The 23,883-nt window shown below is 41.8% G+C and overlaps 1 protein-coding gene across 2 annotated transcripts in view; it reads left to right on the forward strand.

Moving 5' to 3' along the window:
- HMGCLL1 (3-hydroxy-3-methylglutaryl-CoA lyase like 1) overlaps positions 1-23,883 on the forward strand; it is a 142,093-nt gene that overhangs the window by 112,576 nt on the left and 5,634 nt on the right. For both annotated transcript variants that reach the window (XM_088479742.1, XM_088479741.1), the window contains one exon: positions 5,366-5,491. In XM_088479742.1, the coding sequence (XP_088335868.1) occupies positions 5,366-5,491 (126 nt within the window). The remainder of the gene's footprint in view (positions 1-5,365; positions 5,492-23,883) is intronic.

Here is a 23,883-nt window from a genome sequence, read left to right on the forward strand (position 1 = left end):
AAGTATATTTACTAAAGGTCGATTTTGGCTTTTTGGTGTATTTATAGGTGATTTTAAGTTGATTTTGCAAGTCAGGGATTTACAAAAGGCAAAATCGATTCAAAAAACAACCTTTAGTAAATATACCCCATGGACCAGATCTAAGGTGTTACAGATCGCAACTGCGATTGCAATAGCAATTACGCACACACAGAGGAGTAGCGTGTAGCCAGGGTGCCCAGAGCACATGCACGCTATGGCGCCCCCCTCAAGTGTTCCAGGGAGGAGGCGGGTCCATATGGGATTAAAGTTAAAAAAAATAAAGATATGGGGAAGCCCCCTGTAGTGGTGCCCATATACAGTGCCCCTTGTATTAGTACCCATAGGCAATGCCCCTTGTAGTGGTGCCCATATGCAATACCCCCTGTTGTGGTGCCCATATGCAGTGCCCCCTGTAATTGTGCCCCTTAAAGTAGTACCCCACCATACTGTGCCCCCTGTAGTAGTACCCATATGCAGTTCCCTCCTGTAGTGGTGCCCATATGCAATGCCCCCTGTTGTGGTGCCCATATGCAGTGGCCCCTGTAGTGGTCCTATATGCATTGCCCCCTGTAGTAGTGCCCATATGCAATGCCCCCTGTAGTTGTGCCCTTAAAGTAGTGCCCTTGTTGTTCTGCCCCGCCATACTGTGGCCCCTGTAGTAGTGCCCATATGTAGTTCCCCCCTGTAGTGGTGCCCATATGCAATGCCCCCTGTTGTGGTGCCCATATGCAGTGCCCCCTGTAGTGGTGCCCTTATGCAGAGCCCCCTGTATAGGTGCCCATATGCAGTGCCCTCAGTAGTTGTGCCCCTGTAGTTCTGTCCCCCATACTGTGCCCCCTGTAGTAGTGCCCATATGCAGTTCCCCTCTGTAGTTGTGCCCATATGCAATGCCCCTGTTGTGGTGCCCATATGCAGTGCCCCCAGTAGTTGTGCCCCTTAAAGTAGTGCCCCTGTAGTTCTGTCCCCCATACTGTGCCTCCTGTAGTAGTGCCCATATGCATTTCCCCCCTGTAGTGGTGCCCATATGCAATGCCCCCTGTTGTGGTGCCCATATGCAGTGCCCCCTGTTGTGGTGCCCATTTGCAATGCCCCCTGTCGTGGTGCCCATATGCAGTTCCCCCTGTAGTGGTGCCGTTATGCAGTGCCCCCTCTATAGGTGCCCATATGCAGTGCCCCCAGTAGTTGTGCCCCTTAAAGTAGTGCCCCTGTAGTTCTGCACCCCATACTGTGCCCCCTGTAGTAGTGCCCATATGCAGTTCCCCCTTCTTTAGCTGCATTGCACCTTTCTCTTCTCGGTGCCAATATGCCACAGCTGATGCAGGCTGAATGGCCTGCGAGGCCAGAAAACTGCATCCGTGGACGCTGCCTCTGGTCTTGCCATTCCTGGAAAATGGGGCCGACATGCCCCATTTCAGGGAATGTCGGCTGTCCCTGCCCCCACACCAACCCTTAAATGCCTCTGCGTGTCAATCAGGCATTGGCATAGTAGGAGCTGTCTGCATCATGCACATTCGCACGCGCAGATATTCAAAATAGGGTACATAAATAGAGTATTATAAGCACAGAAAGTTCATTCTAACTAATATAAATTCTAGGTGCAGAACATATTGATTGGGAATGGGGATTTATAAATGTATAATCAGTCACCAGTGTAGTGCTAATTCATTAATTGGAACATGTAGTATTTCTCAGAAAGATACTTGCTCAGACAAATCAGACTCATTAAGAAATACACTGAAAAGCCTAATCAAAACTCCAGTGTATTTGATACAAAAAGAGATTGTATTGTGTAGTATTGATGGGTTGCAGCAAGAGGGCAATGTGGGAACTTGCTAAGGATCAACTTGCTAGGATAGAATACGTAACAAGATGTTACAGGATTGTTTTGATAGTTATGTGGCTCACCCTCTTTTATCTTAGCTGTATGCTAATATTCTTTCTTGCTGTTATATGCAATATGTAACAGTTACATGTCTTAAGGAAATTGTAATTTCAGATAAACTAGGTAAAGATGTGCTGATTATACATTTATCTATTTACTGCCTAGTGTACATGATTACATTTTGTTTGTCACATATATGCCTGAATGCTACACTGCAGATATAAATAATAAGTTAAATAGACATAGATTTGTCCCATGATTATTATTATATTTAGTATTATTACATTTTATTTATAGGGCGCCACAAGTGGTCCCCAGCGCCGTACATACAGCAACAGTAGGACAGTGCAGGGTTCACAGAACATTACATTACAGTAAACAAAACATAAACACAGCACAAGTAACAATTAGCAACACAATTCTCAGTACACAATACATCTGGGAAGCAAGGTGAGCGAGGGAGAAATTGGCGAAAGGTGGCATCTGTCTCCAAAAGTGACGGCACTACTTGCAGTAGTAGAGCCACTGGAAGAGACAAACGGCTATGAGCGACAGGAATTCCTAGCTAAATGGCCACTGAGTAGGTGAAGGATGTCCTTAAAGTGTTAGAGAAGGGGGCTGTGAGAACAGGAGGGAGAAGGACCCTGCTCTTAGGAGCTTACAATCTAGGGGAGAGGGGAGACAGACAGATGACATGAGGAATGAGCAAGTGGATGGGGACCTGAGGGCTGGAAGTTGGCGAGGTAGAGATGACTGATGTAGGAGGGTGAGTGACCTGGTGACAAGGTTATGTGGAGGAAGGGTATGCTTTCATGAACAGGGGGGTTTCAGTGCACGTTTGAGGTTGGGGAGAGCCTGATAGAGCGACGGAGCTCATTCCAGTGAAGGGGGGCCACATGAGCAAAATCTTGGATACTAGCATGAGATGCAGTAACCAGGGTAGAGGAGAGGCATTGGTCATCGGCTGACTGGAAAGGGCGGGATGGAGTATGTAAGGAGATGAGGTTTGAGATGTAGGGAGCAGTAGAGTTAGAGAGGGCTTTGTATGTGAAGGTGATGAGTTTGAAGAGGATTCTGTAGGGGAATGGGAGCCAGTGCAGGTTTTGGCAGAGGGGAGTGACAGATGTAAAATGAGAGGAAGATAAGTCTAGCTACAGCATTGAGAACAGATTAGAGGGGAGCAAGATGGGAACGTGGGAGGCTAGTGAGCAAATGGTTGCAGTGGTTGAGGCGAGAAATGAGTAGTGCTGGATAACCAGTTTGGTAGCATTCTCAGAGAGGAAGAGCCTGATGCGAGCTACTGGATGTTGCATAGCTGGAACTGACAGGATTAGTATCAGAAAGGAAGGGGTCTCTTGCATAGCAGTATTTGCACTATTGTCCTGCCTGGGAATATGCAAATTGCATTGAATATGGCAGTGGCACCAATCTCTGCCAGACAGGTCACATAGACATCAGTCCACGGAAGAGGAACTGAAAGTGTGGTACTTGCAGGCATGAATCTTTTTGTCAGACCTGCCAACCCTGATTTATATGTGGGATGCTGTTCTCAGTGCGTGAAGTCAGCTGTTCCTAGCAGCAGAGTGAGACATCTGCTCTGTAGATTACTAGCTGGATTACCTGCTACATATATACTTGGAATATGTAATGTTATTGGGTGGTAGTCTATGAGGGGATCCTTCTTTACCTCTTTCCTTTTCTCTTTCCTTCCTGCAAACCTTAGCACCTCAGTCACACAACCTGCTCCCCTGCGTTAGACCTGTGAACTGAAACCATTGAAAACAATCCTCCTTTTCCCTGGATCTTATGTAAAAAAGATAGATTAAACAACAACATAGCTGGAACCTGCAGAGGAAGGAGGCAGATCTTATTATACTGCCTCCTCTGGTGTGCTGTGTGACCTCCATGCATTGTGCAGAGGATATTATATGATAGGCTTATTGATAATACCTATGACCTGGTGAAGAAACTGGGTGATTACAAAAGGTACCAGTGGTATTTGAAATAAAAGTTAGTCCACACAGTAGGTCCTTAACCAGGCTTTCAGGTTTATTGGTAACAGCGGTAACACACACACTGGTAACAGCAGTGATAACAACAGTGGCTATATCAGCGATAATGCAGGTAATATACAGCAGTAATCTATCTCCCCCCTGAGGAACACAGCTATGTAGCACCATGCCACTCAACACAGTAATGCGCGCAGGGTCACCAATGCTCTGTGATATCATCCCGCCAGGTCTACAGAACAGAGGTGAGGAAGACAGTGCAGGAGCGCACTCCTCTCCAACAAGTCTCCTGCCCTAATCAGTCTTATTCTCTGCTTTATTACAAGACAGAGAATAAAGCAGATTGGAAGTAGCCCGATGTGGACCACCTGGAACACTAGGCTCCTGCTCCTAACACTGCTTGTACAGTATATAGATTGACTAAAAACATTCATGTATACTACCTTTGGGTAGTATACAGCTCCAGAGAATAGATTTCTCTTACAAAGAGCTATAGAAAGTGGACCTTGCAACCAACAGACTTCCAGTTGTCTCCAGTTCTAGTGATCTAGTTCTAGGTGCGGGGGTTAGGAGGAAATTAGCTTATAGGGAGAAATTCTCTGTGCTGCATATTTAAACCATATATTTACATAAATAGGAACAAAGGCAACTACCCCAAATACAACAACATGCAATAAATGGTACTAAACCTTGCAAAATCATGTGATATCTCCCAGTCTCTAACATAACAGGCAATAAGGACAATCACTGGTCATGCAGCTCCTTCTTTCTGCTTTTATTGTATATACTGGATATACACTTAGGTCCTTTTGACACACATCGTTTTTGTCCGGGCAGAAAAAATACAGAAGTAATTTTTTCCTGTGGTTCAGTCCCTTTCACACAAAATGGTATTGTGCCATGTGTGATGTTTTTGCAGTGTGTAAAAATTTATTTTCAATATTTAACACTGAAACTGTGGACGGTAGCCATCCTAGTCAGTGGTTATCACAGCTGTAACACGTCGACCGTGTCGTGTTCGTGCAATGTGGAAGCCCTAATATTGTAACTTCCAATGCAGTTTAAAAACGGTAAAAAAAAGCCAGTATTTTTGCCGGATGGACAAAACTGTTGTGTGTGAATAAGCCCTTACAGTGTCTGTGTCACTGCTCTGGATCAGATGAGAAACAGGTTGGTAGTCCCGCATTATGGCCCCCATTTACTAACTAGTTTTATCATCAAAATGAGTGATAAATGTCACTGTGTATGATAAATGGTGCTCCAGCCAATCAGCTCCTGACTGTCATTTTTGTAACAGTTGACAGTTGGGAGATCTGATTGGCTGGGGCACTATTATCATACATAGTGAAATTTATCACTCGTTTTGGTGATAAAACTTGTTAGTAAACGAGGCCCCATGTCACAATGCTGTTTTGTGAATGCATGTCATCTGATTTTTAATTTTTATTCATAGATGGGTGTTAGTGTCGTGGACAGCGCAGTTTCTGGACTAGGTGGATGCCCTTATGCAAATGGGGCAACAGGGAATGTTGCAACAGAAGATGTACTTTACATGCTGAATGGACTTGGCATTCACACGGTATTATCTTAAGTACATTTTTTCATGCTTGTCTTTCTGGTTCAAGTTATTACTTCAAGGATGAAAACACTCTTGTGCTCTATTTATCTGACTTCCTGAAAAAGTAGTGCACCAGATAGATAGGACAGAAGACTACCAATGTAACAAGTAAAGCTTTTAATGATTAAGCAAAATACAAATTTCATTTAGTGGTTTAGGCATTTATACATTGAGTGGCTTATGCAACACACCTTGGAAAGTTATGTGAGCCAAAGCAAAGTGTTCTGCCAAATAATTGAGTGACCCAGTCTTCTGGCCACAAACCTCATTTAAATCATAATCCCAGGTATATTGAAAGGTTGGCTCTATAATAATTTAACCATTGGTACCAGATAGCTATGAATTTACTCAGTGAGTTTGATATAATGCATGAGATACAGATGTGTCATTTACATTGTGGCTTCAGTTTCTCCAATAGTCATGCTCAGTGCGCAGGTCACTCAACAGCAATAATCGTCTTTCTTGCTCAAAAATGTGCATTTTATTTGCATAAAAATACAACTGGGAACAACAAAACTACATTGCTAGATTACACTGAACATAATGATGTGCAACATTTGGATATCTGTGTGCGACTAAGTCTGAATCTGTGTAAGAAGGTCTCCAAAGCGAACAGCTGTGGCTTTTCCTTACAAGTTCCGTTGTGCTTAATTTGCTACTTTGTAAGTGTGTAAAACCAATTCATTTGCGGTTAATGTTGCAGTCTAACATTTCTAGTACACTATGGGGTATATTTACTTAAGTGTGGATTTTTAGTTGAGTTGAGATTTTGCCCATAGGAACCAATCAAGTTCTACTTAACATTGATCTAACACCTTCTATAATATAATAGCTAGATTCTGATTGGTTGCTATGGGCAACATCTCCACTTATGAAAACCCACACTTTAGTAAATATACCCCTATAAGTGACTTTTTGCTGACTCTGCAAAAAAAAATAGTACGCTGCTCCTCTCTGAGCGTCCAAGTTGCCTTGGATGGCTTGTACTGTAAGGCATATAGATGGTAGGTGTATGAGGACACATCTGTATGTTCCATAAAAATATTATTGAAGATAAAAATTTGGGGGGTCTGGGACAAAATTTCAGACATGGCTGTTTGGTTGCCAATAGAAAATTTGTCATTTTACAATGGAGTTCCTTGAGGTCTTTCATGCTCGAGACACATATTGGAGCCTCAACAGTGCACTCATTTTGACTGTTTTGGATTGCCAGTCCATGGGATTTAGCTTGAGCCATCTATGAATATCTGCAGGTATATTTCTATATAGTACTGAGGGCCTGATTCAGATCCAGATGCTATTTGCGGCTGCTTGCTGGCTAAAAGGGCCGGCTATTTAAATCATGTGCTCGCACTGCGTCGCGTGAAGCCGCCCACTAAGTAATAAGACGCCCCTTTGCCACTCGCAACACACGTCATCTCCGGCAGTTGTAGGATTAATCGAGAACATCGAGAGCCATCGGAGCTGCTCGCAGTGCTTGGGTAGCCTTTTCCCACCACAACATTGCGAGCAGTTCAGGCTAAAATACAACCCAGTCACGTGTATAATGACGCTACTTTGCTAATTATGCACACCCATTAAACGCCGTTCTGACGGTCGGGCACGCCTGCGTTCGCACATCCACACCCCCGTTTACAAGCACCTTCCCACAAATGGCACTATCTGTTACCACCCACAAACGGCACTATCTGTCACTCAAAATAGCGGCCCAACTGTGGGCTACGGGCGAGCACTTTCCCATCGTAATGACTGGTTCGCGCACGCGCATTGTGACCCATATGCATGTGCAGATTGTGAAAAATCACTCAATGCGAGCGAGCACAGCATAGCGTCCGGGTCTGAATCAGGCCCTGAGTACTTTGCTGCAATTAAATGATTATATCTACTACTGTAGTCAGTTAAATCATCATTGTTTATTTGTAAGGTGGTACAAACTTTGCAGTTCCAGATAGTCAGTATTTCAAATCATACAAATACAAATGAAACATACTGTAACAAGTACAAACACGAGGCAGACCAAGGAGGTACAAACATGAGAAAGAGTTTGAGATGGTCCTTTTCATGAGTAAAAGGCATGCCGATCCATAGATGTGCAGAAGTGCAGAGAAAGTCTTGAAGACGGGAGGGGTTGTACAGTGTAGGTCAGAGGCATGCCAGAAAGGTTAAGCTGTGGTGCATTTTGTGATGAGGCCTGCATAGTAAGAAGGGTAGTTGCTGGTGCAGGCTCTGCAGGTGAGAGTGAGCTGCTAAATTGAATTATAGAGGTAATGGTTAATCCGTGTTTGGATTTGCAAAATGAAGTAGTGGATGTGTGACAACGGTAGAATCTTATATATAAAATTCATTGGTCTGTTTGTCTGTCCATTTATGCATTTGTTGCACCAATTGGTATGAAATCAACTTGAGGTGGTCCAGTTGGATCCTGACCAGGTTTTAGGGGGTTAGGTTCCTAGTCAGACCTCCCGTTGGTGTATTCTGGGCAGAACTTTGATCCGGGGATGCTGGGCAGAACTTTGACCTGGGGAGACTGTTCTGGGCCTTTCATTGGATGGATTTTGATAAAAACTTCACAGAGAGGTGGCAATTTGTCTGGGATGTCTAATGTAGTGGTTGGAGTTCAGGTCAGAACTCACAGCGGACTGCGCTGGGCAGAACTTTCCTCATGAGTGTGTTGGTAGAGCTACTGAGCTGCTATTTATTTTTATTATTTTTAAAATATTGACAGTTACATCCAACTCATTGATAAGTTAGTAACTTGAAGATTTAAACCGTGGCAATGCTGGGTACTTCAGGTAGTGGTAGTTATAGATTACTCTTACTGTTGCATTCAGAATGGATTATAGAGGCGGCAGATGGGTGAGGGCAATGCCATATAGGTGGAGGGTGCAGTAATAAAGATGGGAAATAATGAGAAAATGGACAAGGGTTTTGATTATATCCTGGGTAAGAAAAGGGTATATTATGGCAATGGTTTGGAGGAGGAGTCAATAAGAGTGTGTAAGGGACTGGATGTGTGCAGTGAAGCTAAGAGAAGAGTAGATGACAACACCAAGGAGCTAATGCAGATTTAAATGCTACTTGCTACTTTGTAGATTAATTTTACGTGTTTTCACACTTCACATGCTCCAGAGCTGGGTGTTACATAACTGTAAGTGATGCTGAATTGTAAGCAACTCAATCATATCTCCAATTGTAGCTAAAGGGAAGTAACTGGGTGGAACAAAAGTGTTCACATGTAAATTAGGTTTAGGAAGGGTTTGCCGAAAGCATGTCAACAGAATTTCAAGCTATGCACAGTTGTGCACATGTGAAATTATGCTTGTTCTCAGGTGAAGAATTTTTTGCATCAAGGATAGCACTAGTGGAAGTATGCACTGATAATGATGATGTTTATAAAACCAAGTATATGAATAGGCATGGTGCAGTTTTATAATGAAGCTCTGTATATCTGCATTTAGCTCTGTGTATGCAGGTGTAATTATTGCCAACTTGCATTCAACTCTGAATTGGGCCAAAGTCAATGATCTCAGGTTTCAGAATAAAAGAATAATTGAGCCCCCAGTAACATTGCTCAACAGGGAGCAAAGAATACTGCTTGATCCTTATAGTAAACAATAGATTATGGATCGCTAAACCTTTAACCAAGATTAGATCATTCCTCCTATGGAGGTGTAGGAAGGAGAGCAATAAGTATAGGTGTGCTTTGTGGATTCAGTACTTCTGCGAACAAAATTTAATTCTGTTTTAATACTCTAAAAAATTGTCTGGATTAATGGAGATAAGACTGCTAATTTCCATAGATGACAACTTTCCTATTTTGGTTCAGGAATACCATTTATGATTTGACCACAAGAGAGTCCCTCAAGTCACAGGAAAAATATATTGAAACATGTACACATATTGGTGGCATAGACTAAGGCCACAGTGGTTGTTCTGTGTAAATATAATATTATAGCATCCCTTTGAGTCAGAAAAGGAGCTTACTATCTTCATAGGGACTATGCTAATAATTAGTCCCCTTGTAATTCTTGTCAGAGTAAAAGTCTTGTCGATTAGCTTTACTTATAAGAGAAGGATGAGTATGCATCTCTTAGAAAAGAAGGTTTGCTTTCTGCCTCTTAAGGTAATATATGGCTAGAGTACTTGTATTTTGAGAATGTAATCATTAGCATACAGGGACATGATGAGGTTAGAATTGGATGAGTTTTTTTGTAGCTCAGAGGCTGGGTTACTCTTTTATGGAATAGATGCCTGTTGGTGATCTTATGCTGGTGCAGTGGCGAGTGGCGAAAGATTAGGGAAGTTTATGGTAAAGTGTAAATGTTGGTCCCAAGTAAAGTGTCCAAAATTAGAGTAAGTGGTGTTACTGAGGCAACCAAAAGATATGCTGGGCAGCAGCCAGTGAGCCTTGCTGGGGGAGGTGGGCTGGGTGAAAGGGCTGTAAAAAGTGGTGGAGGTGCTCAGCCAGAAGTAACAGACAGGACTTTAGGGGGATGAGGTGTCCCCTATATGGGTCTTCAAAAGTAAGTTTAGGGTGGGATGGGATAAAGGTAGAAGGTGTTGTGTTATATTGATGATCAGTAGATGGGAGTGGAGGTCGAAGAAGAATGTAACAACAAGGTGTCATAAAGTTAATGCTAAACAATACAATACATCCTAACACAAACATCCCAAAAATAAGAGTTTTAGCTGGAGACACAGCAGAAAGTATGTTGTGCATAACCTATTACTTATCAATGAATATAAACCAATAAAAAATGTGACTATATTAGACATAAGGAAACTAATTCACTAAGGATTAAAATCTCTTTGAAGAAGATAGTTGAAGCAAACTAAATGGAGTTTTGTGGAGCTTGTTGGCTTTTGAATGGCCTCAGATTATTGCTCACCATCTGCTTCCATATTACAGATGCAAGTGAATACCAGGTAGATCTCCAATTGGTGATCATCCCACTCTTTACTGAATAGCTTATTTTTGGCTGGCCTAGAGTAGACTTCATAACTCACCCAGCCATTCTGTGTAGGGTCAAACTATGCTTCTTTTTTCTCTGGCCTTTTCTTTTTTTCATGTTATTAAATATCAAGGCCCATACAACCATTCATCTGAAAAATTCCACCCTATTCTTCACAATTATTATGATTCCTAAAAACAATTGTGGTTACCAGTGAGCAATACCAAATCCTCAGTTTATAGGAGCCGTTCAATTATCTTGATGTGTGGTAACTGTGGAAGTTATAAATAATTACAGCACAGTAACATCGCCCTTTTTGCTGTTCAACCCAATAGGGGTTCGACGTAAGACAAGCAATGTTCCACCATTACTAGCTTTCTACACCATTGCAACAGTATATTGCAGGATTCATATTTAATGGAATTGCCTCAAAGATTATTATTTACTTTTTATAGGATTTTACCAAAATGTTTAGGTTGATTCTGATGTATTGTAATTTCCAACTACATACCCTGGAAGGCAGTTCCTTATTTATAATTTAGAAATATGTTCAAGCGCAGGGGTAGGCAACATGCAGCGCTCCAGCTACTATGGAACTACACATTCCAGAATGTCCTGCCACAGTTCTAGCATGTCCTAAGATCAAAACTGTGGCAGAACATGCTGTGATGTGTAGTTCCACAGCAGCTGGATTGCCACAATTGCCTACCCGTATTCTAGTCTAACTTAACGCTCTCCAAGTATGGTTTAGAACATGATAAACAAATCTCAGCATTACTGCCTGTGTTTTGAATTCAATTCTTCTTGAATTTGATCTATTTACTATATTTCCCGCAATGTACCTTTCAGTTGTGATTATAATTTCAGGTGATCAGCTGTAGAAGTTGTATATTGTCCTAGGAAACCTAGCACTTTATGTGCAGGACAATTTAAGCATGAATTGCTTCAAGTCTGAAAGTGCCTGTTCATGCCTGATTATTCCTGTTATCTAAGTGTATCTGTACTATATAAAATGTACATCCTATAGTGTATTTGATGATTTTCACTGAGAGTAATACAGTCATTCTGTTCATCTGACCAATTTATGTATTTGCTTTGCCATTATAATTGTGGCTCTCTTTGAACCTGGTAATGTGCACTGAGTAAATAACACTCCTCTATCTTGTCCACTATACCTTATGCTCCCTGGTCACTCACAACACAAATATTATGAACTTCTGGGTACAGCACATGCTCTGCAATCAGTTAAAAATTGATCTAAATAAAAAATAATTTAATCTCAATTCTCAAGACAAGATCTCATTATATAATTTGCCTAGCATTGCTATATAACACAGTAACACAGATTGAGTGTTCCGATTATGGTGTATTAGCCATCCAAATAAAGATATAGAGAAGAATTCACATTTTTCAATGAATGCATGTATTACTATTAAGTTTTATTGAGGATATCATAAAATGAAAATGAAAACATGTTGCACAGTTTAAACCAGTAAAAATCGATGTTAATTGTTACCTTTTTTAAAGGCAAAAAAATTTGAAATATAATAATCAAGGTTGAATTCTGGGTTGTAAATTTACTAAGAATTGTGTTTGACTTCTAAACCAAAACGTTGGACATCACCATCACCAGGGTCTAAATGCAGGATTTACTAACCATCGTATTTTAATGTTTATTCCAAAGTGCTGGTGATACCAGTTGTATGGTATCTGTGTAAAACCTCATCAGGTCACCCCTTTGTGATAGACTCTGCTGTCAACAGTATAAATCCGCTGTCAATCTGTGGTGGATTCAAAGCAATGTACTGATCATACTGATCTGTGCAGGCTTAGTAATATTAAACAGAGAACAAATGTTTTCTTTAAAAAAATGCATTCGGTCTCCATTAAAATTGGGAACCATCGACTGACGCTGAAAAGGATTTTGACCGAATCAACTGAGGGTTTATGCAAGGCCTGTTGGAACACATGGGTTTAAGACATAGGATTTTGGCATTATATAGGGTTCCCTCTGCCAGGGTCATTCTATGGGGACTTTTCGAGTCCTGTTTGAATCTCAAATGGTACAAATCAGGGTTGTCCATTATCTCCGCTGGTATCTGTGTTATGCATGGAGGCACTGGCAAGAGCCGTACGGGCAAACCCCTGCATTGTGGGCCTTCAGGGAGCTGAGTCGGATTAAAAATTGTCTCTCTTGAATTAATATAATTAAAATAAATATCTTGCCTCTTATATTTTATCTACTACAGGCCCTACTGGTGCTGATCCAGAGTAGTTGGTATGCAGATCTTTATAGAATGGTGAGACATTTAGTGTGGGGTGGGAGAACTCCACGTTTTAAACATGATGTTTTGTTCAGGAAGAGACATTTGGGTGGTCTCCAACTTCCTAATTTTGGCATTCACTATGATGCAGTTATGTACAGTAGAGTTTATAATTGGTCAAGGCCAAACTCCACGAAACAATGGGTATTTTTTGAGGGCTCCTTTATAACATGTCCATTAATTACTTTGCCTTGGCTTTTTAGTCCACTTGAGGTCTCAAATCCTACCATCGGGCTCACTCTCACGATATGGAAGCGTCTTAGTGGTAAGAAGTATATTTCCTCAACTTATTCCCCTCTAACTCCATTGTTCGACAATCCTATATTCCCTCCTGAGGCTACGAGACAGGCTTTTTCACTTTGGTCTAGAGAGCATCTCTCAGATTGGGCAGTTAAATGGTAACTCCCAAATAATGAGATAAGGCATTATCTCCAGATTAAACGTTTTCTTATGAGAAAAGATTTACGTTCAGCATGGCCTCGAGATTTGACACCTTTGGAGTCGGTGGTATCTCAGACTTTTTCTTCACATATATTATCAAAAATATACAAATATTTAATTGAGGATCATTTCTACAATACCAAAGTTTACTAAAAACTGGGAGAGAGATTTTAGCATGGATATCAGCCTTCCCCAGTGGAAGTCTACATTTGAAATCTCTTGAAGTAGTTCCAATATCCTTTCTCTTGAGAATCATCTTAAGGTTGATTCCTGATGGTATTGATGCCCATCCACCATGTCCAAAATTTACCCTGGGGTGTCTGCATGCTTCTGGAGGTGTGGGGTGGATTTGGGAACCCCCTCCACATATGGTGGTCCTGTCCTGTTTTGAAGTTTTTTTTTAGATGAGGTGATTTTGGTTGCACCTGAAATATTGGGTTCAGATGTACTGGATGGACCAGAATTCTGGCCTTCAAACTTACATAATTCACCATTAATGTGTATAAAAAAATCACTACTGAAGTATTTTAATAGTGCAGCTAAGTCTGTTATTCCCTGTTGCTGGAAATCTACCTCACCTCAACCCTTGTGGACTGGTTGCAAAGAATTGAACTGTATAGGTCCATGGATGATATTATTATATCTTCTGATAAGTTTCAGATCTACTCGACGATTTGGTTTAGCTGGTTGGAATTCTGTGAATCTGAAAAGTATAAAACCCTGACAAATGTAACTTAATGTCTATTTTCTATTACACTACTAGGATTCAGTTTCCCATATCCTAGTATTCCCCCTCCTGCCCTTCCTACTCCCCACCCACTCCTCAATCCATCTTGCTTGGTCTTTCTCTCTGATTACTTTTTCTGTTTTTCTCTTTTATAATTATACTTTCTATTATATTTTCCTAGATGTGCTTTATGTTTTTTCTTTTGATCTAATTAATAATATGCCACAGTTATTCTTAATTTATATACCCTTTTTGATATCTTATTTTCTATCTATGTACTCAACTGTTTAGTATGCACTCTATATTTTATATTTTGACTATGGTGTACTGTTGTTTTATATTTCCTGGTGTACTTAAAACATTCTAGTAAACTTTAGTTGCATAAAATCAGTAACCAGCCATCGACCTGTCAATCTGGACTGGTATGGGAAAATAGGGGTAAAAATGACGTGGGGTTCCCTCTATTTTTATATAACTAGCATTCAGGCTGACCCTGCCATGGGGATGACATTATAGCAGGAGGACACAATAGCGTGGGGTCTCCCTGCCATAATGGTAACCAGCCCCAAACTGGTCAGTCCAGGGCTGGAATTCCCCAGAAAGTCAGGATCCCAAAAATAAACCGGGGTCCCCCCTCTTAATGAACAACTAGCCCTGGACTGAAATCCCAGGTCTATTCCTCGCTCTCCTGGTGGCGGTATGTGTGAGAGTAATGGTTAAATAATATTATTTGTTACAGGTAGACTACAAGTCCCAGCAAGCCAGCCCCAGCATGATGGCACTTATGGAACAAGAAGTGCCAATTAACCTGGACATTTAGGGCCCGCTAGCAACTGTAGTCTGCCTGTAAAGAAAATATTAAAATAACCACAGTACTTGCAGACCACATTTTGTAATCTTTTATTTAAAAAAAAAAAATACACAACCCAAAACCATAAATTTCTTACTTACCAAATCCTTGGTTGAGCTGCTCTTCATTCCAAGTAAGCATCCAATGGTCTTAGTAAAATAACAAACTGAACGGCTCGGTAAAATAACTAACTGCTATAGTGTGGCTGGTTCAGCATGGTGCTGGTTATAGTAAAATAGAGAGAACCCCATGCTATTTGTCACCCTATTTTCTAGGGGTGTGCACCAGCCACTTTTCGTGTTTTGTGTTTTGGATCTGGATCTTTCTTTGTGTTTTGGATCTGGATTGGTTTTGCCAAAACCACCCTTCCGTGTTTTGGGTTCTGGGTTTTGTGTTTTGGATCTGTATTTTTTGTTAAAAAAAAGCATAAAAACAGCTAAAATCACAGAATTTGTGGGTTTTTCTGCTCCTATGCTATTATTAACCTCAATAACCTTAATTTCCATTCATTTCCAGTCTATTCTGAACACCTCCCACCTCACAATAGTGTTTTTATGTCCAAAAGGTTGCACCGAGGTAGCTGGATGACTATGCTAAGCGATACGAGTGGGCGGCACAAACACGTGGCCCATCTAGGAGTGGCACTGCAGTGGCAGACAGGATGGCAGTTTGAAAAACTAGGCCCCAAACTGTACATAATGCAAATGCAAAGAAAAAAAAGAGGTGCAAGATGGAATTGTCCTTGGGCCCTCCCACCCACCCTTATGTTGTATAAACAGGACATGCACACTTTAACAAACCAATCATTTCAGCGCCAGGGTTTGCCACACGACTGTGGCTGAAATGATTGGTTCGTTTGGGCCCCCACAAAACAAGCTGACAATTAATTTGTCCCTGCACAAACTGGCTCTACGGAGGCAAGATGTTGTCCTCATCCTCCTCATCCACCGATTCCTCACCCTCTTCAGTGTTGTGTACATCCTCATCCTCACAGAGTATTAACTCGTCCCCGCTGGAATCCACCACCACAGGTCTCTCTGTACGTTCTGGAGGCTGTTCTCCCTGGAAGAGTTGATAATTAATTTTTATGAACATCATCTTCTCCACATTTTGTGGAAGCAACCTCCTACACCTTTCGCTGACAAGGTTCCCGGCTGCACTAAATACTCTTTCGGAGTACACACTGGAGGGGGGGCAACTCAGGTAAAATAGAGCCAGTTTGTACAGGGGCCTCCAAATTGCCTCTTTTTCCTACCAGTACAGGTATGGACTGTCTGACATGCCTACTTGGATGCTGTCACCGATGTAATCCTCCACCATTCTGTCAATGGTGACAGTATCTTATGCAGTGACAGTAGACATGTCAGAAATTGTTGCCAGGTCCTTCAGTCCGGACCAGATGTCCAAACTTGGTCCTGCCTGCCCTGCATCACCGCCAGTGGGTTGCTTAGGATACCTAAGTTTTTTCCTGGCAGCCCCAGTTGCGGGAGAAAATGAAGAAGGAGCTGTTGACGTGTCACGTTCCGCTTCAGCTGACAGTGTTTTCACCAGCAGGTCTTAGCACCTCTGCAGGCTTGTGTTGGCCGGAAAGAGAGACACCACATAGGCTTTAAACCTAGGATCGAGCACGGTGGCCAAAATGTAGTGGTCTGATTTCAACAGATTGACCACCCTGGAATCCTGGCAAAGCGAATGAAGGGCTTCATCCACAAGTCCCACATGCCGAGCGGAATCGTTCCGTCTTAGCTCCTCCTTCACTTTCTCCAGCTTCTTCTGCAAAAGCCTGATGAGGGGAATGACCTGACTCAAGCTGGCAGTGTCTGAACTGACTTCACGTGTGGCAAGTTCGAAGGGCTGGAGAACCTTGCACAACACGGAAATCATTCTCCACTGCGCTTGAGTCAGGTGCATACCCCCTCCTTTGCCTATGTCATAGGTGGATGTATAGGCTTGAATAGCCTTTTGCTGCTACTCCATCCTCTGAAGCATATAGAGGGTTGAGTACCACTGCGTCATAACCTCTTGCTTCAGGTGATGGCGGGGCAGGTTCAAGAGTGTTTGCTGGCGCTACAGTCTTCGGAATGCAGTCGCTGAATGGCGAAAGTGGCCAGAAATTTTTCGGGCCACACAAAGCGTCTCCTGCACGCCCCTGTCGCTTTTCAGAAAATTCTGCACCACCAAGTTTATTGTGTGAGCAAAACATGGGACGTGCTGGAATTTGCCCAGATGTAATGCCCGCACAATATTGGTGGCGTTGTCAGATATCACAAATCTCCAGGAGAGTGTAAGTGGGGTAAGCCACTGGGCGATGATTTTCCTCAGTTTCTCTAAGAGGTTGTCGGCGGCGTGCCTCTTACTGAAACCGGTGATACACAGCGTATCCTGCCTTGGTACGAGCTGGCGTTTCTGAGATGCTGCTACTGGTGACGCTGCTGCTGTTGCTGCGTAAGGTGATACATCTACCCAGTGGGCTGTCACAGTCATATAGTCCTTAGTCTGCCCTGTTCCACTTGTCCACATGTCCGTGGTTAAGTGGACATTGGGTACAACGGCATTTTTCAGGACACTGAGGACACTTTTTCTGACATTTCTGTACAGTCTCGGGATCGCCTGCCTAGTGAAGTGGAATCTAGACGGGATTTGGAACCGGGGACACACTACCTCCATCAATTGTCTAAATCCCACTGCACTAATGGCGGATACCGGACGCACGTCTAACACCAACATAGCAGTCAAGGCCTCAGTTATACGTTTTGCTTCAGGATGACTGCTGTCGTACTTCATCCTCCTCGCTAAGGACTGTTGGAGGGTCAATTGTTTAGTAAAAGTAGTGGTGTTCCTACTTCCTCTCTGGGATGATGAACAACTCCCAGCAGCAGCAACAGCAGCAGCGGCAGCAGGAGGCGTAGCAATGCAGGATCCTCCGGAGGAATCCCGGATAGGAGAGTCAGTCATGCCAGTGACATGACCTGCAGGACTACTTCCGATCCTGACTAAGGAGGAAATTGACGCAGAGGGAGTTGACGGTGTGGTTTGCAGGCGCTTGGATACAACAGGACAACGGGATTTAGGTGTCCCTGGACTGCTTACGGTCTTAGCCAAAGTTTCTGAACTTGACAGTAACTTTTTATGAACGCACTGCAGGTGCCGTATAAGGGAGGATGTTCCTAGGTGGTTAACGTCCCTACCCCTACTTATTTCACCTTTACATATGGTACATATGGCAAGACAGTTGTTGTCGGATTTGGATAGAAATATTGCCAGACCAAAGAGGTGGAATGTTTGGTCTTCTGCCTAGGCATGACCGTGATGGGCTTTTTCATCCCACGGACAACTGTCTCCCCCGGAGCCTGATTTAAACAAACCACATCATCATCAGAATCCTCCTCGCCAACTTCCTCCTCAGCGCCAGCTACACCAGTATCCTCATCCTGTTGTACTTCAACAGTGACATCTTCAATTTGCATATCAGCAAGTGGACTGTGGGTGCTCCTTTCAGCACTTGCAGGGGTCGTGCAAATGGTGGAAAGAGCCACCTCTTCCCGTCCAGTGCTGGGAAGGTCAGGCATCGCAACCACCACCACACTTGGACTCTCCTTGGGGATTTGTGATATCTTCTTAGAATGCACAGTTCTTTGCTGTGCTTTTGCCAGCTTAACTCATTTGATTTTTTTTAGTGGGAGGAGGGCTTCCATCATCATGTGAAGCTGAACCACTAGTCATGAACATAGGGAAAGACCTTAGCCATTCCTTGCCACTCCGTGTCGTAAATGGCATATTGGCAAGTTTACGTTTCTCTTCAGATGATTTAAATGTTTTTTTCAAGGTCATTTTCCTGAACTTTGTCATTTGGGATTGTATGTGCCCTCTACTATGACATTGGGCATCGGCCTTGGCAGAAGACGTTGATGGCATGTTATCGTCTATGTCATGACTAGTGGCAGCAGCTTCAGCACTAGGAGGAAGTGGTTCTTGATCTTTCCCTATTTTATTTTTATCAGAGAAAGTTTGGAGACTAGTGCACTTTGTGGGTTACACCACCCTTTAAGAAATGAGCCAGCCGGCCCTTTACTTATGGGACACAGGCACACGCTTGGCGCTGCTCCTTTGTTGATGCACGTGTAGCCACAGTGCACACAATTCTCAAACACAGAAATTTTTTTTTTATTTTGTTTGGAGTGCCCTTTGGGGGTTACAGCACCCTTTAGCGGTCAATCCAGCTGGCCCTTTATTTATGGGACACAGACCACAGACGCACGCTTGGCACTACTTTGTTGATGCACGTGCGGCTACTGCGCACACAATTCACAAACACAAAAAAATATATATTTTTATTTTGTTTGGAGTGCCCTTTGGGGGTTACAGCACCCTTTAATGGACAAGCCAGCCGGCCTTTTACTTATGGGACACAGGCGCACGCTTGGCGCTGCTCCTTTGTTGATGCACGTGCAGCCACAGTGCACACAATTCACAAACACAGAAAATGTTTTTTTATTTTGTTTGGAGTGCCCTTTGGGGGTTACAGCACCCTTTAGTGGTCAATCCAGCCAGCCCTTTATTTATGGGACACAGGCGCACGCTTGGCACTACTTTGTTGATGCACGTGCGGCTACTGCGCACACAATTCACAAACACAAAAAAATATATTTTTTTATTTGGTTGGAGTGCCCTTTGGGGGTTACAGCACCCTTTAACGGACAAGCCAGCCGGCCTTTTACTTATGGGACACAGGCGCACGCTTGGCGCTGCTCCTTTATTGATGCACGTGCAGCCACAGTGCACACAATTCACAAACACAGAAAAATATATATATTTTTTGCACTTGGGGGGAGCACCCCTGATGGACAGAGCACCCCCTGGACAACACTACAGCACCCCTTTAGGACTGGGACACTGCACAGGACTTTGGAGTGGACACAGCCCGTATGGACAACTGACTGCACAACACAGTCCAGCCAGCTCCTATGGACTTTGAAGTAGTGGACACAGCCCCTATGGACAACAGCAGCACAGCACAGCACAGCACAGCACAACACCACACTGCACTACACTACACTACACTACACAGCCCAGCCAGCCCTAACTCCCACCCTCCCTCTTCACTGTCCACAGCCGAGTGAGAAAATGGTGCAGACGCGGGTACCTTATATAGGATCCAAAACCTGCGAGACCCGGAAGGCGGGATGATGACGTTTTGCCTCGATTTCAGATCCGAGTCAGGCGGGAAAAGTCGAGCCTGACTCGGATCGGCCTCGGATCGGGGGAGCTCGGGGGGGTTCGGATTTCAGAAATCCAAACCCGCTCACCCCTACTATTTTCCCATATCAGCCTAGGCTGAGAGGCCTGGTTATGGATTTTGGGGGGCCCCCACAATTTTTTTTTTAATATTACCCATCTACTCTCTCTTTACATAACAAATCTTGTACAAATTAGTATGAGCTGTGGAGTGCTTTGGTCAAACATGCCGCTCACAGGCAGGTCTATTTTTTGTTAAATATTCAGCAGTGATAATTCTGTGGCTTCTATCAGGTTTACAAACCTGACAATTAGTATATAGGGGTTTATATTACTGTCTATTGAACATAAAATAATTGATGTTGGCAACGATGGTATATTGCTGTCTAAAGTCTGTTCTTTTGAAATTTCCATCAGCGTTGCCTTTAGTCATACTTGCCAACTCTACCTGATTATCATGGAGAGTCTCTGAAATAGTAGCAATCTCCCTGTCTCCCTGAAGAGTCTAGCAATCTCCCTGATTGCACCTTACCCCCATTATGAAACTTTAATATATTACAAAAATAGAGATATATACATTTAAATGGGATCATTAGTATAATTCCCCTGCATTGGTTATAAGGCACAATGATCTCTATGGCTACATGCATTTTCTGAAAAGTATCAGTGTGTTTCTATCACCAAGTAAATCTTACTAACTGCTTTGGGGCTCACTTACTTTTGGATGTAAATCAATTTTATGATACGCCTCTCAGATGTAGCAGTACACCCCAACTTTTCTGCGCGCTCTTAAGTGCTGCTTTCACAATCTCCCTTAAAACCTTTTTTAAAAGTAGGCAAGTATGCCTTTAGTACATACACTTTTTCATTTTGAGTTATATTTTATATCACAGTTTTCCTTAGTGTGGTAGGAGACTTGCATCAGTATTCTATGCTTTTGGTAATACTGTATTTAGATGCCTACGTGATGCTTACGTCATATATTGAACTATCACTTACCACTTCAAACTTGCCTTAAAATGGATATGCAGGATAGGCTGACATTATACTGTATGTGCTGCTGTTCATATTATAATTATCTGATTGGTTTCATATTATAAGGAATAACAAACATTGCTCAGCCACTTGAAAAATTATACTGTATGTCTAACCAAAAAAATATATAGTGCATATTTCTGGGGCACTGAGAGCTTTTCAGGCAAGTTTTTGAATCAGGATTCTAAAAGGCAGAAATAATGAAAGAATAAAACCAGAATCTTAATCATCTTTATATTCTATATACAATTGGCAATCATACAGACATAGAAGAACTAAAAATACATGCTTTTAAATTATCCCTTTTGTATAAAGTTTGTATGTGTGGGAGTAAGGTGGAGGGGGTGAAAGTGTCCTGTTTTTTTGCAATAAAAGCTATAATCATCTGTCAGTAAGTAAATCAGAAAAAAATAAGTCTTCAAGGGTAATTTATTTTGCTTGATTAAAAGGTCCACGTAACATGGAAATTGCTAGTATTATAACTGCTTCTGCTTATGGTAACAATATGGGGTTCTGTTGTATAAACACAAATCAAATTTACATTAGTTACATCTAATTTGGGTGAATGCAAGTAAAGGTATGTTGTGTAACATTCACCCAAATTAGATCTCCAGTTGGACAATATGCTTAGTGCCTCACATCATTGCGTTACTGAACTCAACAATAAATATTAGAAATATACAACTGTATGTACAATGAATAAAATACAATTAATTTAATATTAACTATGTTGTTTTATGCCCAGTGAAAAATAAAATTTAAAATACTGTATGGTCAGTATTCTGTAGTTTTTAAAAAATACCTTCTCTGTGTGGCGGAAATGTACTAAGGGGTCTAATTACTAAGTAGTGTTAGGAGACAGAGTGAAAAGTGATAAGGTACCAGCCAATCAGCTCCTAACTGCCATCTCACAGGCTGTGTTTGAAAAATTACAATTGGCATCAGATTAGCTGGCACCTTATCCCTTTTCACTCTGTCTCCTAACACTGCTTAGTAAATAGACCCCTAAGCCTTGAAAGTGATAAAGTGGAGAGTAATAAAGTACCAGCCAATCAGCTCGTAACTGCCATTTTTCAAACACAGGGGTATATTTACTAAGCAATGTTAGGAGAAGTGAAAAGTGATAAGGTGCCAGCCAATCAGCTCCTAACTGCCATCTCACAGGCTGTGACAGTTGGGAGCTGATTGGCTGGTACCTTAATACTCTTCACTTTTCACTTCACCTAACACTGCTTAGTAAATAGATCTCATAGTCTGTAAAGTGACAGGAGCTGATTGCTACATCTCCCTCTGTATCTTTATATAAAGGTATCGACTCATATCTTCCTCTCATTTCAGAGTGCTGTGCATTCAAGTCCCTCCTTACTCCATAATGCAGAAACTTAGGAAAGATGATGTATCTTACTTTAAAGAAAAGGCTGACACTATCACTCATGAGATCCATTTCATATTTCTCTCAGCCCTGATTGCAGTGTCTTGTTTTGTCTTGCCAGCACAACCTCTTACTGTAACACTGGCAATGGGCATGAAGTGAGCATCAATCTTCCTCTCAAACATACAACTATCTTTCTCATTCCACATTGCTATATCTCTATTTATTTCTTCTTCTTTTCCTCTTGAATGCATCCTTTTCTTTCAAGCATCTGTTAAGTTTTTTCTTATCTAATGACCATAGATCAATTACCACACTGAATACATATTTATTTCCTTACAAACTTATTGATTATTGGGTTAGTTACATAATTTGTTTATCTGTTCATTAATGTTTTGATGAATTTTACTAACTGCATTCCACTGATATCATCTTTCTTTTATGATCATTGATAATTTCTATTCTACATCTTATGTCTTTATTATATCTGGCTTTATTATATCCCATCCAAACTTACACCATGGTTCAAGTAAAAGGCTCAAAATATTCCTTTAACATGTTCTCTCCACTTCCTGTAACATTACTGTGCCCAGGGATTCGGCAATGCTGATCCTCTATGTGTACTCCAAATACCTCGTTTTGGTAGTGTTACAGTGTATTTTCCGGTGGTCTGCGTGACCTCCACTCCTCTCTGAGGGTCTAATAGTTACATAAAATCTTCTCTTTAGCAATAGTGATGATTATAATTTATTATTGGAATATGACACAATATTTTCCTCTTTAATCTATTTTCTCGGTCTCATATTGCTACATCTGTGACCCCCTAGATTACTTTATTAAACTTCCATACAGTCTTCTTGCGTATTCCGTCCTTTACCATGAAAAAAAAACCCAGACAGAAGGTTGTCGTTCAAAGCTCCATGTGAGCTAAACATGCAAGCTTTTACCGAGGCCAAACCACCCAAATATCCCATGACAAATCAATCAAGTCCCCTGATTATCTTAGCCATAGTGTATAATTGCATATTATCTAAAGACCATGTACATGATATAAAACATATTTTACTCCATAAATGGGAATTGCAAGGTAATAGATGGTTTACATACAAATAATCCAAAAATAATACAGTATACAGTACATAACTCAGAAGTGATTTTCTAACATTAATCCCAGTAATGAATTACCCCATGCAGTTGCTAAATAAACTTCAATGCAGATTCTATTTAATCTTCACTAATTTATAACCTTGGTGTTCATGCAAATATATGTATATATGTTTATATGTATGTGTGTATGTAAGAATGGTGTATGCAAGTGTTATATAATTTTGCTCTTCTCTGTGTACGTGTGTATAAGAATGTGAAGAAAGCATATGGCTGGAAGTAGTATGAGAAGTGTACATGCATGTGTGTATGG

The sequence above is a fragment of the Taudactylus pleione genome, unplaced genomic scaffold, assembly GCF_031769625.1.
Source record: "Taudactylus pleione unplaced genomic scaffold, aTauple2 ptg000244l, whole genome shotgun sequence".
In the NCBI taxonomy this organism is placed as follows: Eukaryota; Metazoa; Chordata; class Amphibia; order Anura; family Myobatrachidae; genus Taudactylus; species Taudactylus pleione.